We start from the raw sequence: 19195 nt of genomic DNA, 5'->3' as shown, positions 1-19195 counted from the left end.
AATGGGCCAAGTGGCCTTCTTCCCTGAACTTTGACAGGAGCTAACCCCCTTAAAACAACAAGGGTCCGTTTCCCACATTCCCTTTCAACTCATTGCACCTGTTGTCAGGGTAATCTCTCCTGAGTTCCCTTTAAATTTGCCCTTTTGCTGGGAACGATATCTCTGCCATCCAATTTCTGAACGGACATCGAACCCATGAACACTACCTCACTTTTTGTTTCATATTATTTCTGTTTTTACACTATTTTTAATTTAACTAATATACATATATATTTTCTGTAATTGATTTTTTTTCTCTATATTATCATGTATTGCATTGTACTGCTGCCGCTAACAAATCTCACGACCTGTCTCAAAGGTGTTAGACCATTGTCTAACACCTTTGCTACAAAATACTGAATTAAATATGCAGAATTAAGCTGCAGAAAGTTGTAAAATCAGTCAGCTCCATCATGGGTACTAGCCTCTGTAGTATCCAAGACATCTTCAAGGAGCAATGCCTCAGAAAGGTGTTGTCTATCATTAAGAACCCCCATCACCCAGGATATACCCTTTTCTCATTGCTACCATCAGGATGGAGGTACAGAAGCCTGAAGGCACACACTCAGTGAGGAGAACAAGTAGGAGAAATCTAAAGGCAGGCCCTTACCTAAATGGGAGAAAATTGCTGATGAGCAAAGTACAGAGGGAAGTAGGGTTTCTTCTGAACAACTTTGTACGAAGTCATCAGTGGATACAGCAGGTGGTTAGGAAGGCAAATGGTACTTTGCAACAGACACAAAATGCTGGAGGAACTCAGCAGGTCAGACAGCATCTATGGAAAAGAGTAAACAATCGACGTATTGGGCCAAGACCCTTCATCAGGACTGAGAAGGAAGGGGAAAGATGCCAGAATGAAAAGGTAGGGGGAACAGGAAGGAGGCTGGCTGGAAGGTGATAGGTGAAGACAGGTGGGTGGGAAAGGTCAAGGGCTGGAAGAGAAAGAACCTGATAGGAGAGGAAGGTGGACAGTAGGAGGAAGGGAAAGGGGAGGGGCTCCAAGGGGAAGTGTTATGCAAGTGAGAAGAGGTAAAAGGTGAGAGTGGGGAATAGAGGAATGGGAGTGGGAGGTGGCAATTTGTTTACCAGAAGGAGAAATTGATATTCATGCTATCAGGTTGGAGGGTACCCAGACAGAATACAAGGCGTTGCTCCCCCACCCTGGGGGTTTTATAGAGTTGGAGTTCAGGAAGAGCACAATTTTATTACATTATGCAGGGCATTGAAGCCACACCTGGGGTACTATGCTGTTTTGGAAATTACTGGCATCAGAGGCAGTCCAGAAGAGAGTCATTTGATTAGTTTCTAGGATGATCTTATCACAAGCAGCTGAAGTAATTAGATTTTTTTTTGGAGTTTAGAAGAACAAAAGATGACCTTACTGAAACACAAAGCTATGAGGAAGCATGAAAGGTCAACAGGAGAATTTAGAAAGATGTTAAAATATTTGGGGCTGTCACGTGCATGAGGGTAACCACTCACAGAGGGTGGTGGTTCGCTGTAGTTCTCTATCCTGGTGAGGCTAAATCATCAGGTGTATTTAAAGAGGAAGCAGATATTAAAGATCAAGGAACTGAAGGTTCTGGGAAACTAGTAGAGTGAACCCTGGAACAGATCAGGCTTCATATTGAATAACGTGATAGATACAAGGGGCTGAGGGGGGGGGGGGGGTCTCCTAATAGTTTCTTCCATTCTTTGTTGGACACTTTAGAGGGAAAAACAACACTTGAACCTTAGCTGAGACACAAGAGACTAGATGCTGAAAATCTGGAGTAACACACATAGGCTCTGTAGGGACTCAACGGGTCAGACAGCATCAAGGGAGGGAAATAAGATGGTCGATAATTTTGAGTTGAAACCCTTCACTTGGACTCTAGATGAAGGGTCTCACCTGACAAGTCAATTTTCTATTGCGCTGCTCCCTGAAACGTAAATTGTTTTTAAAGTTCCAGATCGGCCCTAATTTAGCATTCAAAAAGTAGTGCCTCCTTTTACATGGGATGGGACAACAGTTTGTTATCAGATGAAGATGTACTTTGAAATCTGGAGCAGGGTTTGAACACACACAAAATGCTGGTGGAACACAGCAGGCCAGGCAGCATCTATAGGGAGAAGCGCTGTCGACGTTTCGGGCCAAGACCCTTCGTCAGGACAGGGTTTGAACACGCCTGATTTTGGTAAGGCTGACACCATACAGTGGAACAAGAAAATCCCAGCAGTGTAAAGGAAGGTACAGTGGCCGTTGCTGGAGATGGTGTAACTACATAAGAGAGGAATATGGATTAGGTAATAGAGGGATCGAATGGCTACGTAGACAATGGATAGAGGTGTCGAAATGCATGACAGAGAACGTCATCAAGCATTTATATTATGTTTTTAATGCTGTTAACAGGAGAACAAACAGATTAAATTCATCTAAGGCAATTGATCAGATACGAGTCAGCTAAAGGCAGATGATTTGGGAGTGGTTTACGAAGAGAGAGATATCACAGGCTGAGGTGCTGGAACAAAGGAAGTGGGGTACTGTTCTCAGGGGTGGCAAGACAGGGATGAGCAGAGCTCTGGAACTACTTGAACACACCTATAATAATTTGAGAGGTTTTGGTAAAAATAGGCTTCAATGTAGGCCATACTGCAGAGGGGTGACAGTTGAATAGAGTTACTTAGTTAGAGGCAACACACACAAAATGCTGGAGAAGCTCAGCACGTCAGGCAGCATCTCCTGTGTTGTTCCTTGTGGTGCATCGGGTGGGATTTTTGTCGTTTCCATAGCATTTGACTGTTTTTTTGTGTGTGAGGCCGAATTGCTAGCTCAACGCTCAACCTAGCATAGATGGAAAGTGTGCAAGTTGCTGGCCGAACCTGTAACCATTTAGATTGAAGTCCCGTGCTGATGCTATACACCACCAGCCAGCCCAGGCAGCATTTATGGAATAGAATAAACAGTTCGATGTTTTGGGCCGAGACCCTTCTTCATAACTGGAATGGAAGGGGGAAGATGCCAGAATAAAAAAAGGTGGGAGGAGGGGAAGGAGGATAGTTAGAAAGTGATAGGTGATACAGTTTCATGTTTCAGGCCGAGACCCTTCTTCAGGATTACCACTCGGCTGGAGGCCGAGGGGACATCTGAAAAAGCTATATATTGCAGGGTGGTCTTGCAATGGTAATGGGGGACACCTCCCTCTCCCTTATTAGGGAGAGAACCTGTGGTTTGTCGAATGCCGGATGAAATGCGATAGTCTTTGGGGTAACTGCAAGGTCTGCGTCTTTGCCATCGCCTAGCTCACGCTTGTACTCGGTAGCGGGTGCACATTTTTTTGCCGGGGAGAGGGGGACTTGGCGGTTCTCACATTTAACTGTCGTTCATTCTTTGGGGCACTTCTCTGTTTTTGTGGATGTTTGCAAAGAAAAAGAAATTCAGGGTGTATATTGTATACATTTCTCTGACATTAAATTGGACCTTTGATGTCTAATTAAATAATTTCCATATGGTGAGGGAATAATAATCTTCCACTGAGAGATGACAAAAACAACCCGTCAATCTAAAAGGAAAGTAGCTTCAAACAAAACCTCAATCAGCTGACTAATTTGCATTCCTGATTTGACTGGTATTAGATGTTTATTACCATCTTTAGCAGTACAAATTGGACAGTTGTTACATAACTGTATTTCATTACTTTGCTACATACAGTAGCTACCTGAATTTATGAAATATTTAAGCCAAGCACTCGACTTGAAATGAACTTTTATTACCTACATATACAGTAGTCGATTGGACCACTACGACCATTGGAACACAACAATTCACACAGCAGTGGTGTTATGGGTAAGTATGTATGGGACTCAAGTACCAATGCCATAGTTTGTATTCATGGTATGAACACAACAGGCATTAAGGAGATGAAGCAGAAAAAAGCACACATTACATTAGCTTACAAATCACAATGGTATCATAGAAAGCTTAAGGGAATTAGGTCAGTGCATTAGTAATGGCATTAGCCAAGAAGTCATGATACTGTTTGTATCACACTCAGAACTATTAAGTCCTGGGAGAGGGGAAGAAAAGGCAAAATGGTCTTCACAGTTTGGATAGTTTGTGTTCAGCTCTTGTCAAGTTCACCAACTTGGCCTTAGTATTGTACGTAAACCTCCAAGAGGACCGCAACCTTGTCATGGTTTGGTTTGCGTGCCTCGATGACCTGGACAGCTACGTTGGCTGGAGTCAGGGCCATTGGTAGGGTCAAACGGCAGAGGTCAGACTAAGTGTGGTCTACAGGTTCTCCAGGTTTGGAGGTTCAGCTCAGGGCTAACCCTGACGGGTAAAACAAAATCGTTACGGAAATAGCGATGAAGAATCCTTCTACATCTGAGTTTGACGGTACTCTCGAGTCTCCAACTGGACTTATAAGGCCGACAGTAGTGAAAACCGAGAGGAAGCTACGGAAGCCGACAGTAGTGAAAACCGAGAGGAAGCTATGGATACGATGAAGGAAGCCCCGAACACAGAGAGAGATGAAGGACCTTCAGTGCTGCCCTAAACACCAGCGACATAACGGGCAGTCAGTAAGTTGTACATAAACTCAATTTGTTGGAATATAAAACATTCATCTTGGGCAAGACGCAAGATATCTTAACGCACTATCTTGGTGAAACATCATAATTGAGCTTCGTTTGTAATATTTCTGGTACTTATTCCTGAACTTGAAGGGATTTAATTCTAAATGAAACAACTGATCTAAGTGCAGAGTCGTCTTGGAAGGGTTGAGAACTGCCTGGGGCTGGGCGGCAGGATACGGGCCCAGAGCGTTTCGCTGCGGCGGAACCCCGGTCGCAGTGCGCTCCAGATAGACCGAAAAGGCAGGGTGTCGGGACCGGAGACGAGAGTCGGGCCCATTCCACCCAGTCTTCCGCAACGTTTACTCCACTCTCCGCCGTGATGCCGAGGCCGTGAGACTACTCCAGCTGCTAGGTGCTTTGTGACCACGAGATTTGCGGCGATTTACCCCGCTGAGTGATGAACTGTCACCGAAGCCATGGGTCTACAAGGGGCTCCAGGTCTACGGACTCAATTTGGTTCAGAACACTGTTGCTTTCTTTTATTGTTTGCATGATTTGTGTTTTCTTTCCCCCCTTTCTGCGCATCGGGTGTTGGTCTTTTTTTTAATTGGGTTTTTCCAGTTTCTTACTTCGTGGCAGCCTGTAGGTTGAATAATTTATACAGTCTTTGATAATAAATGTACTTTGAATCGTGCAAACTTCAAAATGCAAGGCAAACACTGATCAAAGAGAATGAAAACTAATTTAACATTCCACTTTCATTCAAAAGTTAATAAATATTTTAAATAAACAGCATTGGGACCAGCCAACTATTTTTTTTTGTGTTGCTTTATTTACTCAGGGATGGACTAATACACTTTTTATCAGCATCTCAGATATCCACGTTGTTCAAGTCAGGTATTTTCTGGGTGACAGTTGACTAAAAAAAAGGGAAAGTAGCAAACTCTGCTTGTAATATCATAAAAATATGCCTGAACAATCTGACCGGAGCTGCTAACAGCAAAAATAAATCACTAATATAGTGATTCTGTTGACACTAAAGAGGACAGAATGAAGCTGTGAGGGAAATGGGAGAAGAACAGGCACTGTTAATCGGCATATTTCTCGTACCGTTACTGCCCTTTGTCACGTCACCTCCTATTCCATTCCTAACACACACCTCCGTTATTCCTCCACATCTTTGCAACACACCTTCTTCCCCAACACTACCATCCCCCCCCAACCCAAACATTTCCTGCTTCAAGTCAGTTCCATTTTCCAGTTTTGATAAAAGGTCCTCAACCTGAATCATTTCCTCCTTTCTATGGTTTTAGCCGAGGCTCCATCCTCTAGGTCACCGAGCAGTGTTAAAAAAGGAAGATTGGCGGCTGAGTTCAAGGTTCTATTTCACGCTGTGCCCTGCATCAGCATGGGAGCATTCAGAAATAAGGTATTTATTAAAAACTCTAATAGAATTAAAAAGACACCAACTAAAATGAAGTTTTTTTTTTAAATGTAGATAGGCCTGCTCATTCAAATTTTCCACACAAAAAAAAATCTCCAATGCATTTCTGCAGCCAGTTTCCCTATAATAACACTGCTGGATCGGATAATGCTGAAGAAAAGATGTTCAGGAACATTTACACAGCAAGATTTCCAAAGAATGTCTTGCACAAACTCTCCTTATTAATAACAGCAAAGATTTCAGTGCATTTAAAAAGGAACAGACACTGGCTTGACTAAAAATTCAACACAAGATTATGACCTTATTTTAAAGGTCCAATTCAAAAGATTTGGATAGATTTAAAATTTTAAAAAAAACAAAGGTGGTAATTTCACTCTATAAAGCTCTTGCAACCTGTGCATGTCTATTCTTAAGTCAATGTCCAACGTTAATAAGCAGATCACTCAGGTAGCTGGGCTGCTCAATGTCCTCAACGTTTTGTCCATGGTTGACAAGACACGTTATCAACAAAGTTAGTGGTCCACACTGAAGCAAGATGCAAGCCATTTGTAGCAGTAGTTCAGATTTGTGTTCCTTTCCAGTTGTTCACAGATAGTCCAATTCCAGAGCTTGATGCAATGACATCAGGTCACCATGATTCAAAATTCTCCAAAATGGCATGTTGTGCTAGAATTGAAGAGCATGCAGTAAGGAAGCTAATAGGCAAATTCTAAACAAACTTTGCAAGACAAACATTATTTTTAATTGGGACAAATTATTAAATCTTTGATGAATTTCACTGTTTTACTGCTTCCTCTAATTCTTAATGCGATAAGGACGTGTAAGACTGAACACTGAACTTGTATAGAGAAGAGAGACTGCAGATGCTAGAATCTTGAATGCAAACAGAACACTGGAGACAGTATCTGTGGAGTAAAAGGTATAAGTTGATGTTTTGGGGCGAGGCCTTGCATCAGTGCTATGTTTGCAAGTTGTTGCATCCACAAAAGAGGTGATCACTGGAGTCAGAAACCTGAGTGGTATTTTTATTTTTATTTTAATGAGATACAGTGTGGAATAGGCCCTTCGTTTGGCCCATTCAGACATGTTGTTCAGCAATCGCCTGATTTAATCCTAAAGTAATCATGGTGCAATGACCAATTAACCTACCAACCAGTACGTCTTTGGACCGTGGGAGGAAACCGGAGCACCCGGAGGAAACCCACGCGGTCACAGGGAGAACATATAAACTCCTTACAGGCAGCGATGGGAATTGAACCACAATCACCTGTACTGTAAAGCGTTGTGCTAACCACTACGCTATTGTGCCGCATCTGTTTTTGAGCCTGTGCTCATACTAACAAAAAACTTCGCATTTACAAAAATTTGTGTTTAAGGATTGCAACAAATCTTACACACGCTCCCAAAAAATTACTAATCTTTCATGTGATCAAAGCCAATGTTTTATCAAACTTAAAAGATCAGTTAATGCTACTTATGACACTTATTCCTCTTCTGTGCCACACATTACTTTCACTGAAAAACGTAGCAAGTTAAATTTACCTGTTTTGCTGCGTACTCCTCATCCCGACCATCTCCAATGACGACGTATGTAACTTTCTTTCCAAATCTGGACACAATACGTTCAAAACAGCTTTCTTTACCTTCAAACACAAAGTCATCGAATAGAATGAGTCTGTTGCTAAAAGTATGGAATTTTTCTCTACCAACACTGCACAGTCAACTTTACAACGGTGGCTTCAGTAAAGCAATTGCTATTGCTTAGTAGGACAATGTGAAACATAGGGAAATATTCTCCAACATATAAGGTATGGAATACCTACCTTGTCAAATGGGTTCTCCTCCCAGATTATCAAGGAAAAAAATTCCAGTGCCTTTATTCACATTTCTCTCCAAACTACTGCTCAACACAGATCTATCATGTGCTTCATCTCACTGTATGTAGACCATTGATGCAATGAAAAACTATCTCATTTACCCACTACAATTAATGCACTCCATGAAAATCAAAATTAAAGTTATTCAACCTATTTAGAATCAGAATCAGTTTTAATATCACTGGCACGTGTCGTGAAATCTGTTAACTTTGCTAAAGCAGTACAATGCAATACATGATAAATATAGAGAAAAAACTGAGTTACATTAAGTAAATATACATATAAATAAAAATGTGGTCTGATCTTCATCTAAGTCACAATAATAGACTCTTGTGTGTGTATCTCTATATAGTCACACAACATATTTTACTTTAAATAAATACTGCAAAATTAGAAACAAAAAAGTAATGTAGTATTCATGGATTCAACGTCCATTCAGAAATCATATGGCAGAGAGGAAGGGGCTTCTATTTTGGCTTACACTGGGAAGAAGAGTAAATCTCATTCTAAAGCTCTTTACCTCAGTGTACAACACAGACACAGATCAAATCACATACACTGACAGATTATAGGAGGTCACTGTCTGATACATAGGGGAATGTGCTGTAGGGGAATAAAGGGTTATAGTATTAGATCATAGGAAACAGGAGCAGGAGTCGGCCATCTGGCCCATTGAGCCTGCTCCGCCATTCAATAAGATCATGGCTGATCTGACCATGGACTCATCTCCACCTACCTGCCTTTTCCCCATATGCAATTCCCCTACTATGCAAAAATTAGGCAGAAAGGAAAATTTGAAGCCAAAATCAGATGATTGAATGGTGGAGCAAATCAAACGGCTGGATAGCACACTCCAGGACTCCGATTCATTATGTAATAGAATGAGTTGAAATGAACCCCATGATATTCTTCAGTGTGATAAATTCATAAGCTTTGAAGAAATCCATCTTACACATTTTGAAAATGTATAAGATAGATACCTTCAATGGGCAGCACAGTAGCGTAGTGGTTAGCACTACGCTTTATAGTACAGGCGACCCGGGTTCAAGCGACGCTGCTTGCAAGCGTGACCACATGGTGGAATTTAAACATCTGCCTCAATCAATTATTTAGAATATTGGCTGTTAGTTCAGTATCATCCCCTGCAACACTGGCATCCAATCAATCAGTCCGATTGCATATGATCTGAGGTGGCGAATCAAACCACCATCTCCTCAGGGGTTTTAGATTGCATTGAGCACTGATAGCATTGGGTAAGGCGCCACATCGGTGATGATTCTTATTCAATTTACACTTAGAACAACAAAATATTTTAAACCACACCACAAAGGCAGTGGATTGGCTATTTAAAGTTAAAAGTACATTTTACTATCAAAGTACATATACATCACCATATACAACTCTGAGGTTAATTTTCCTGTGGACATACTCAATAAATCTCTAGAACAGTAACTATAACAGAATCAATGAAAGATGATGCAACTAGGGCGATCAACTGGAGTGCAGAAGAGAACAAACTGTACAAGTACAAAAAGAAATAAATAATAATATACGAAGGGTGACTGATAAGTTTGTGGCCTAAGGTAGAAGGAGATGAGTTATACAGCTCTCGTTACATGCACATACAGTTCAACTCTTTGAGTGATTATGTAGAAAGTTTGAAGTTAATAATCATCTCCTACCTTGGGCCACTAACTTATCAATCACCCCGATGAGTTATTAACTTCAAACTTTCTGCATAATCACTTAAAGAGCTGAAATGCATATGTGTGTAACGAGAGCTGTATAACTCATCTCCTTCTACCTTAGGCCACAAACTTATCAATCTCCCATTGTATCTGAATGTATAAATCTGACCTGCACGACTGGCATGCAAATGAAAGCTTTTCACTGCACACACAAAATGCTGGTGGAACACAGCAGGCCAGGCTGCATCTATAGGGAGAAGCGCTGTCGACGTTTCGGGCCGAGACCCTTCGTCAGGACTAACCGAAAGGAAAGATAGTAAGAGATTTCCTCCCCCCACTACTTTCAAATCTCTTACTATCTTTCCTTTCAGTTAGTCCTGACGAAGGGTCTCGGCCCGAAACGTCGCCAGCGCTTCTCCCTACAGACGCTGCCTGGCCTGCTGTGTTCCACCAGCATTTTGTGTGTGTTGCTGTTTGAATTTCCAGCATCTGCAGATTTCCTCCTGTTAGCTTTTCACTGTATCTTGGTACAAGGGGCATTAAAGGAATACTTATCTCGTTCCATCTACCACCATGAACCTCTGTGCCTACCCTTTCTCCTTTCCCCCCTCATTTGGCTCCATAGGATTATTATAATCTTACTGTGATGAATGTATTGGTGGACATTTGTGAAGCAAGATGTGAAATCCTGTGTTTTGGTTTTTGTGTAATTATAGGCTCATGATAACAACTCCCCCGCATTCTAAAGAAATGGATCTCCTAGAGTGCAATGATCCTTTCTTAAAGGATCATGTTGGTATAAGTGGGGAGGGAGAGAGAGTGTGGTATGGTGAGGTGTATTTCTTCAGTCTGAATTTTTGGAGCTGCAGTCCTAAAGGTCAGATGGTATATGTCTGCATTTTTTTCTTTTGTCACTTTGCCATTTTTTTTGCACTGCACTGTAAATATTTTTGACCTTTTTCTAAAAGTTTTCCACCTCTGGCACACAATAAACGCCTTTGTACTGAATGTGCTGTTGTGGCCTGCTGTCTGATTTTTAAAATCCACACCTTCATAACAACAATGGTGTTACACTGAAACATCAATAATTCTTTACATTGTGATACCGTGCGGTCTCAAAATTTTCCAGTTAGCTGTATTACATGCAATTGTCTAACACAGGGGTTCCCAACCTTTTTTATGTCACGGAGTGTTCCATTAACTCTGGGGACAATGGACAATGGATTGGGAAACCCTGATAACAGGAAATAACTGAAAGATAAATTCCTTACCTATTTTCGTGGCGCTGTAGATGTTTTCAATAGGGAAGATCTCACCTAATCCATACAGCAACACTTTAGCCAGAGCTGGAATCAGTTGCGTTGTGGTGACCAGGATATTAATGCAATTTCTTCTGAAATGGAAAGAAAAAAAAAATCAAACTGGTCTATTTACTGTTTTAAACATTCATTCTCTTGTGTTCGTCCTTTGGTTAACAAAACAAGTTCAACTTCAAGTCTATTGTCACACATATACAGCTAAACAAAACACTTCTCTGTGGCCAGGGTGCAAAACACTGTACATATAGTCACGTACAGCACATGTAATTATGATCCAGCACATATGCTCACAAGATATTTGCACACATCCCAGAACAGCATGGCCTGAAGCCTGACAGGTTGACATAAAGTGTGAGATACATGTTTAAAGTTACTGGCATTATTATAGTAAAACAAGAGGTCGAATAACTATGTGAAACAGTAGGAATAAAAGATGAAAAGTGACCGGTGCAGGATGAGAGTGTGTCTGTGAGTTGAGGGGGTGGAGATTAGGATAGTCAAGATACGGTGTACATTTGTGCTGGCTGGCAGCAGGGTGTTACAGCCTGGTATGGTGGGGGGAAGAAGCTGTTATCCAGCCTGACAATTCTGGGGTTGTGCTGCGATACCTTATGCCCGGCAGGAGGTCAGAGGATTTGAGGAAAGGATGGGAGGAGTCTTTGACAATGCTGGATGTCCTGCGTATGTAGTGCTTCTGATACACGTACTGAACGTGGGGGAGGAGAGAGACCCCAATGATGTTTTCTGCTGTCCTCACAATCCACTGCAGTCTTGTGATCCGATGCACTGCAGTTCCCATCTTGGATGGTGATGCAGCCAGTCAGGACGGTGGTGGGAGGTGTGGAGGAACCTCGCTTGCCTCAGTCACCTCAGGAATTGGAAGCACTGCTGTGCTCTCTTGCCTAAAGAGGCATTGCTGAGGGAGCAGGTGAGATCGTCAGAGATGTGCACGTCAAGAAACTTGGCGTTCCTGACTCTCTCTGTTGATGTGCAGGAGGGAATGAGCAGCCTGCACCTTCCTGAAGTCCACGATCATCTCATCAGTCTTGTCCATGTTGAGACTCAGGTTGTTGTGTTTACACCAGTCCACAAGCTGCTCTACCTCCTCCCAGTATGCTGTTTCGTTATTGTTACTGCTGAGCCAACCACTGTTGTATAGTCAGCAAACTTAATGATGTGGTTAGAACTGGACTTGGCATGCGTTAGCAGTGTAAAAGATAGTGGGCTGAGCATACAAGCTTAGGGTGGAGGGGGGGGGTAAGAGTACTAGACCTCAGTGTGATGGAGCCAGAGACGTTGCCCATATGGACTGACAGCAGTCTCTTCAATGGGAACTCCCAACATCCAGTTACAGAGGGAGGTGTTGAGACTCAACATGGACAGTTTTCCCACCAGTTTCTGGGGCGTGATCGTATTGAAAGCAGAACTGAAGTCAATGAAAAGCATTCTGACATTTTCCAGGTGGGACAGGTGTGTGTGTGCGCGATGGAGACTATGGCATCGTCAGTGGACCGAATTGGGTGATATGCAGACCGGTAGGGGTCCAACATGGGAGGAAAAGCCGGATTAATTAAGCCATTATTATCGAAAAAGGTCACTCTCTCATTTGGTCATCCAAAGTTCAAAATAAATTTATTAGCAAAATAAGCATATGTTACTATATACTGCCATGAGATTCATTTTCTTGCAGGCATTTACAGGAAAAATAAATAAAATAGACAGCCTTAGCAACATCCTTGTAAATTTTCTCTGTACTCTTTCAGCCCAACATGTGGTTTGATGACTCTAATCCTATTTCAATGTCACAGCGCTATCTAGATGTAGAAAGCAACAGAATGATAAAATAAACATTTTGACTTCATACAAAAAAGCATATTTTGATCAGCTACCTTGATTGAATTAACGTTAATGATTTCAATGCAGTTGCTAGCCAGGAGTCTGTCAAAGCTTCTACATCTGCTTTTAATTGTTGTAATGAATCCCTCTTGGCTGGGTTGAGGAGTTCTGCGAATTAAAAAAAAAAAAAGCATTTATTTGTTCCTTCCCGCAGCAAACAAGAATGAAAAAAAATTCAAAGGAAGTAGCTTACCTTCAACGTTTGTACTATAAGTGTTGTAAATTTTCTTCACTTGTCGATATCGAAAGGCCAGCTTTCTCATCCAATCAACGCCTCCCTGACCAATACCTCCTGAGGAGTGGCTCGAGCCAGGCACTGATCCATGGAAACCATCAGCAGCAAAGTCATAGTTCCTGAAACCAACATGTTACAATAGATTAAAAGTTAAATACCAACAAGAAAATCCAAGACACAAGGGAGGCTGCAGCTGCTGGTAATCTGGAGCAACACAAAACGTTGGAGGCACTTACTGGGCCAGGCAGCCTCTGTGGAGGGAAATGGACTGTTGATGTTTTGGACTGAGACCCTTCATCAGGACTGATGTCTACCTGTACTGCACTTTCTTTATTCCGCGTTCTGTTTCGTTTTGCTTCGCTTCATACTACCTTAATGCACTGGGCAATAATTCGATCTGTACTCTACTTGGCCCATGTGACAACAATAAACCAATTCCAGTTCCTACTGATTTCATTCCAGTATGTTATTGGAAGCCATTGTTGGATCTCTGTTTATTTTCTGATCCTTATGGTTCTTCTAGGAGTCAGGAATGACGAGTAGTCTTATTTCTAAGATTTCAGTTTACTTTAGAGTACAAACAAACACACAGATACTAAGGAAACTAAATAAAGAGCTGAGAAATGATGCTGAGAGGTGAATGCATGTGGAGTCGGCTGGTGGCGCAGTGAGATCAGCACCGGGCTTGAGAACGGAGGTTCCCTGAGTTCGATCCAGTGACAGACCACTCCCGAGCACGCTCTCCATCCGTGCTGGGTTGACGTCAAGCTGGCAACTCAACCTCGTAAAAAAAAACACTGCCAACCTCCAGTTTAAATTCCCACATGGAATATTGTGGAGGATACCCAAACCCAAACTCAAAAGGAATAAAAAAAACAAAGAGAAGATGGTGTCTCTGCAAAATCCATCAGTGTTATAAGGAAAATTCTTTAGATAGGAATTAACTAACTAACAGGCTACATAATTAAAATAATTACATCATGTGGGTAATGTGCTAATACTTAGCCAATGCAAAATGAGAAAAGTGATAGTTTAGCTGCTATACCGCTTTCTGCCAGTGAGTGGGGATGAGCCACCATGTACAGTGAAAAGAACATGAGTTTGTTAAAAAGTACATATCTTATAAAAAGTATTTTAAAAAGCAGCTGTTTCCAACCGCCCAAAAAATTAGATTTGTTTATAAACACAAGAAATTAATAAGTTAAATGAGAAGCCCAATTCTCCACAAGATGTTCAGTACTGCCTTTATAATCAATTTACCTATTCTCTATAGCAGGGATTCCCAATCTTTTTCATGCCATGGATCTTTAAGCAAGGGGTCTGTGGACCCCAGGTTGGGAACCCCTGCTCTATAGGTAAAGTTGTGTAGAATTTGGCTCTATCCGAATTCAAGACTATGTTCACTCAGTCCTTGTGATCCATGTACTCGCAAGCCGGTGTTTCTAAACATTGTACAGTCCTCCAGACCGCTGACCTTTTGAGCTTATGTATTACGACAGTACAGTGTAAGGCTTCCCAGAAAAAAAAAGATGATGTATCCAGCCTCTCTCCAATTAGAATGGAACCAGTAACATTAACTGGGAGCAGGGTGACCTCGAGTGGCAGCTGCATCACCTAAAAATCTTCCCTGACTCACTAGCTTCAGAATAAAACATGGCGAAGCTCCAGAAGTTAAAAGCAGTGGTGGCTTGTCACCTGAAACGGATTATCTGTGGAGTCTGAGAGGTTCTAATTTAGAGCTTGTTAGGATGGAAGTTGCTATAGAGAGAATCACAGGATGACACCTCCCTTTCACAACCACCACTGAGATTTCACAAGGTTTAAAACTTTCTGTGATTTAGTCATAGGTGGTGTCAATTCATTTTAATGTTTTTATTTATGACAGGGAGAGTATTTGAGATATCTGTGTTTTTTTTGTTATCCAGCAGAAACCAATGCCAATTGCATTCAGATATGTATTGAAGCATTCAAATTATCTGCACGATGGTTTATGGTTTTCTTTCCATCTCTACAGAATCAGAGTTTTGAGTAAATAAACTGGCCTTTTGGCCCATTACATACATTCCTACCCATCATTTTCTGGTGGCTACAGAGAGTCACTTTTTAATGAAGATCATGTACGTAAAAATGCAAGCCATCAGCCAAGTACAGTCGGCCCTCCTTATCCACAGGGGGTTGGTTTCAGGACCCCTCGCGGAAACCAATATTCGCGGATGCTCAAGTCCCTTATTCAACCTGTCTCAATACGGTGGACCTTATGACCTAGTGGAACCCCAGACCTTATTTAATCTGTGTCAGTGCTGTGGACATTAGGATCCCGCTACAGAGCTCTGAATCTGCAGTGTTTCTGTTCGCGAAAATAATCACGAACACGATTGAAAATAAAGTGAAAATAATAAAGCGATCGGAAAGAGGTGAAACGCCATTGGTCATTGGTAAAGCGTTAGGCTACATTGGTCAACGATCGGAACAATTTTAAAGGATAAAGTGAGAAAGGCTCTGCCCCGATGAAAGCTACAATTATTACTAAGCAACGCAGTGGTTTAATTATTGGGTTTTGGGTTTTTGATCCTCCACATCAACCCGGCACGGTGGAGAGTGTACTCGGGAGCGGTCTGTCCCGAGTCCCGAGAACTTCCGTTCCCGAGCACAGCGCTGAAACATACGTTCTTAAGTGTTTTATATGCATAGAAAGGTAAAATATATACTATATACTAAGACAAACGTTTGACTAACTGACGCTAAATAATACTGGATGTATCTGTTTCGACTTACTTAGTAAGAGAACTTCCGATTTTTTTTATCCCGATCCACGATAATGCACGCACATCCCCCCATATACTTTAAATCATCTCTAGATTACTTATAATACCTAATACAATGTAAATGCTATGTAAAATTGTTGTTATACTGCATTGTTTAGGGAAAAATGACAAGAGAAATAAAGTCTGCACATGCTCAAACAACAAGTGCTGGAAGAGCACTTCTGGGTTTTTTGCGATCCGCAGTTAGTTGAATTCGCGCATGCGGAATTCGCGGATGAGGAGGGCCGACTGTATATCCCAAGAAATGAGAGTAAATCTTTCCTTCCCTCTGCAACGAAAAATTCCCAGCAGATGACTTTGTACCTTCCTCAGACAGCCTAAATGAAATTGAATTTGTGGGCTATAAATTTAACAATTACAAGTGTAAATGTATATCATAGTTACATCTGCACATCTGTACAATTACACAGAGGAATCGGCCATTCGGTTCTTCAGATCTGGTCCAGCAATCGTTCAGATCATATCTGATCTGTACTTTAAGTCCTTTCACGAATGTGAGTAACAGTGGACAGCCTTGCATTAATAGAAATCTATTTCAGGTTTTTAAATTTGCATTTTGATCCCAGCCTCAACAGCATTTACAGGAGAGGCTGGACTTTGTACCTTTTGCATGTGAAGTAATGTAGTTCAGAATTTAAAAAAAAATTAAGTAGTGGAAAATGTTCAAAATCTAACTCATTTATTAATCCTGTGTAGTAATTAATCTTGAGTAGTCAAAATGAGCAAACAAAACACTTTGAACTATGAGCAAAAAAAAGTTTAAATGCATTACGTTAAATCTTGTCCGTTGTCATCAGCCGCAACGTCCTCCACGTGAACTTGGTCACACTCCTATTGAATAAGCAAGATAAAGACTGAATGTATCAAATTAACATGTCTAATTTTCACTATTTACTAAAAGCCTAACAAACCGAGGAAACTTGACCTGAATTGATCACTAATTACGACTTTGCTTGAATACAATATCCTTCGCCAAATTCTCTTCGCCAGTATAAAAGCAATCCATATCTGACTTCAAAATGCCGAACAGGAGTGTAGAAACAAACACAATCTAAATGGGAGAGGACGGTTGGGGGTCAATGATCGTTCTGAATAACTGCCATTCTGTTTTTGGTGTCAGTGGGGTGGGTGGGTTTGCTGTTTCTCTTTGAATGACTTCTATGGTTTTCTTTTGTTTCATGGCTACCTGGAGAAGACAAATCTATACATACTTTGATAATAAATGAACCTTTGAACCTTTAGAACATTAATTGGAATCTATCATTAACCAATTCCAATTGCAAGCAGATTAGAAGATCAAGCTTTATTCAATCTCAAAGCTTAAACAAAGAGATGAACACAAGTATTTCCGATACATCAATATTATGCAGTTATCCAATATTCATTACCTCTAAATCGTTGAAGAATAAGTGAGTGTCAGCAAGATTGAAGATCATTTCCTCCATCCGCAACCCTAAGGTCAGAGCCGACGCAGGATCCTGTAAATTAATCAATAATATAAATTGGAATTAAGTTATATTAATAGTAATGCTACCTCCTCTAGTTCTGGAAGGAGTGACTGAAATGAGTCAGAAAAGATAAATTAAACTTTGTTTTTGATCGGTCTCCAGTTATCATCGCTGCAAGATTCATATGGTATCAAACAAGGACAAGAATGCACTCGGCCACAAAGCTAGGGATCAAAAACACAGAAAAATTTACATACGGGAGATTACAATGTCTTACTGGGACAGTAGGACTCATCAGTGGTAAAACATAACTGGAAAACAGGAGGTATTAATGAGATATATTTCACTAGGTTGCAGCATCAACAGAACAACATAGCACTGGAACAAGTTTCTCGGCCCGGGATTTTATGCCAAAATCCCAAGCACGGGTAGGTCTGCAGAGGTTAGAAATCCAAAGCAAGACACATAAAACACTGGAGGAACTCAGGCCAGGGAGCATCCACGGAAAAGAGTAAACATCTGATGTTTCGGGCCAAGATCCTTCATCAGGACTGGAAAGGAAGGGGAGAAATCAGAGTAAGAAGGTGGGGGGAGGGGAGGGAAGAAATACAAGATAGGTGATAGGTGAAACTGGGAGAGAGAGAGAGGGGGGGTGAATTAAAGAGCTGGGAAGTTGATAAGTGAAAGAGATAAAGGACTGGAGAAGGAGGAATCTGATAGGAGAGGACAGAAGTCCATGTAAGAAAGGGAAGGGGGAGGAGCACCAGACAAGTATGGGAAATGTTGAAGGGGAGAGCAATTACTGGAAGTAAATGCCTCCCCTCCCCCTATCTTCTGACTTGTCCCCTTCCTTTCCAGTCCTGATGAAAGGCGCTGGCCTGAAATGTCAACTGTTTACTCTCTTCCATAGATGCAGCCTAGCCTGCTAAGTTCCTCCATTTTGTTTTAAGTGCTGATGTGTCTGTAATTAACTGCTGAACCAGCTTAACACCACACAGTTTAGTCATCTCCTACCTTTCCAAATCTTTGTGCATATGACCCAGTTAGCAACGAATGAAAGACAATAATGGTTTCATCCAAATCCCAAACAAACACACGCTGCAAAAGAGCACATAAATAATTATATATTTTCCTATATGCATCAGAGATGTTGCCATTCTAAAGCTGTCTGTGTGAGGTATCTATTATTCTGAAGACAGCAATTTTGTTAACGCTCCTTACCATTACTCTTGATCACCATTATTCAATGTTAGAAATGGAAATAATTTCCGATCAAGTTTACAAATTCTGGTTTACGTCTTAGTTTAGAATATGACTCTTGCAGCACAGTGCATTGCAAGGAAAAGCTACACTGGGACAACTCTTCCACCTCAGCTTCCACATAGAGACAGATCCAAATATCTATGTGGAAGTTCCTGCATCAGTAGTTGGGATCGCGTTAAATTGGAAGCAACGTCTTTCAACTGAGCACATCTACATGAAATGCTGTCGCAGGAAAGCAGCATCCATCAGAGATCCACACCACCCAGGCCGTGCTCTCTTCTCGCTGCTGCCATCAGGAAGAAGGTACAGGAACCTCAGGACTTGCACCACCAGGTTCAAGAGCAGTTACCACCCCTCAACCATCAGGTTCTTTAACAAAAGGGGATAAACCACACTCCCTTGCCTATCTATTGACATGTTCCCACAAGCAATAATCATGCTCTATGAACATCAATTTCTCGAACTTCTGGTAATGCTCCCCCACCCCGGCGCTCACCATTCCCCATTCCCTTTTCCCTCTCTCACCTTATCTCCTTGCCTGCCCATCACATCCCACTGGTGCTCTTTTTCCCCCCCTTTCCTTTCTTCTGTGGCCTTCTGTCCT

At 41.5% G+C, this 19195-nt stretch overlaps 1 protein-coding gene across 5 annotated transcripts in view; it reads right to left on the bottom strand.

Annotated features, from left to right (window-relative positions):
- Nucleotides 1-3639: 3639 nt before the first annotated feature.
- LOC140715906 (protein phosphatase EYA3-like) overlaps nt 3640-19195 on the bottom strand; it is a 67052-nt gene continuing 51496 nt past the window's right edge. For 4 of the 5 annotated variants that reach the window (XM_073028426.1, XM_073028425.1, XM_073028428.1 and 1 more), the window contains 8 exons: nt 18343-18426; nt 17269-17358; nt 16653-16711; nt 13014-13174; nt 12814-12928; nt 10877-10998; nt 7583-7683; nt 3640-6706 (listed from right to left, as the gene is read on the bottom strand). In XM_073028426.1, coding sequence (XP_072884527.1) covers nt 6626-6706; nt 7583-7683; nt 10877-10998; nt 12814-12928; nt 13014-13174; nt 16653-16711; nt 17269-17358; nt 18343-18426 — 813 coding nt within the window. In that variant the 3' untranslated portion in view covers nt 3640-6625. The remainder of the gene's footprint in view (nt 6707-7582; nt 7684-10876; nt 10999-12813; nt 12929-13013; nt 13175-16652; nt 16712-17268; nt 17359-18342; nt 18427-19195) is intronic. The other variant, XM_073028427.1, reaches the window with a different exon arrangement.

The sequence above is a fragment of the Hemitrygon akajei genome, chromosome 24 (genome assembly GCF_048418815.1).
Source record: "Hemitrygon akajei chromosome 24, sHemAka1.3, whole genome shotgun sequence".
In the NCBI taxonomy this organism is placed as follows: Eukaryota; Metazoa; Chordata; class Chondrichthyes; order Myliobatiformes; family Dasyatidae; genus Hemitrygon; species Hemitrygon akajei.
The sequence above is the reverse complement of the archived record's forward strand: the minus strand, read 5'-3'. Positions and strand labels throughout refer to the sequence as shown.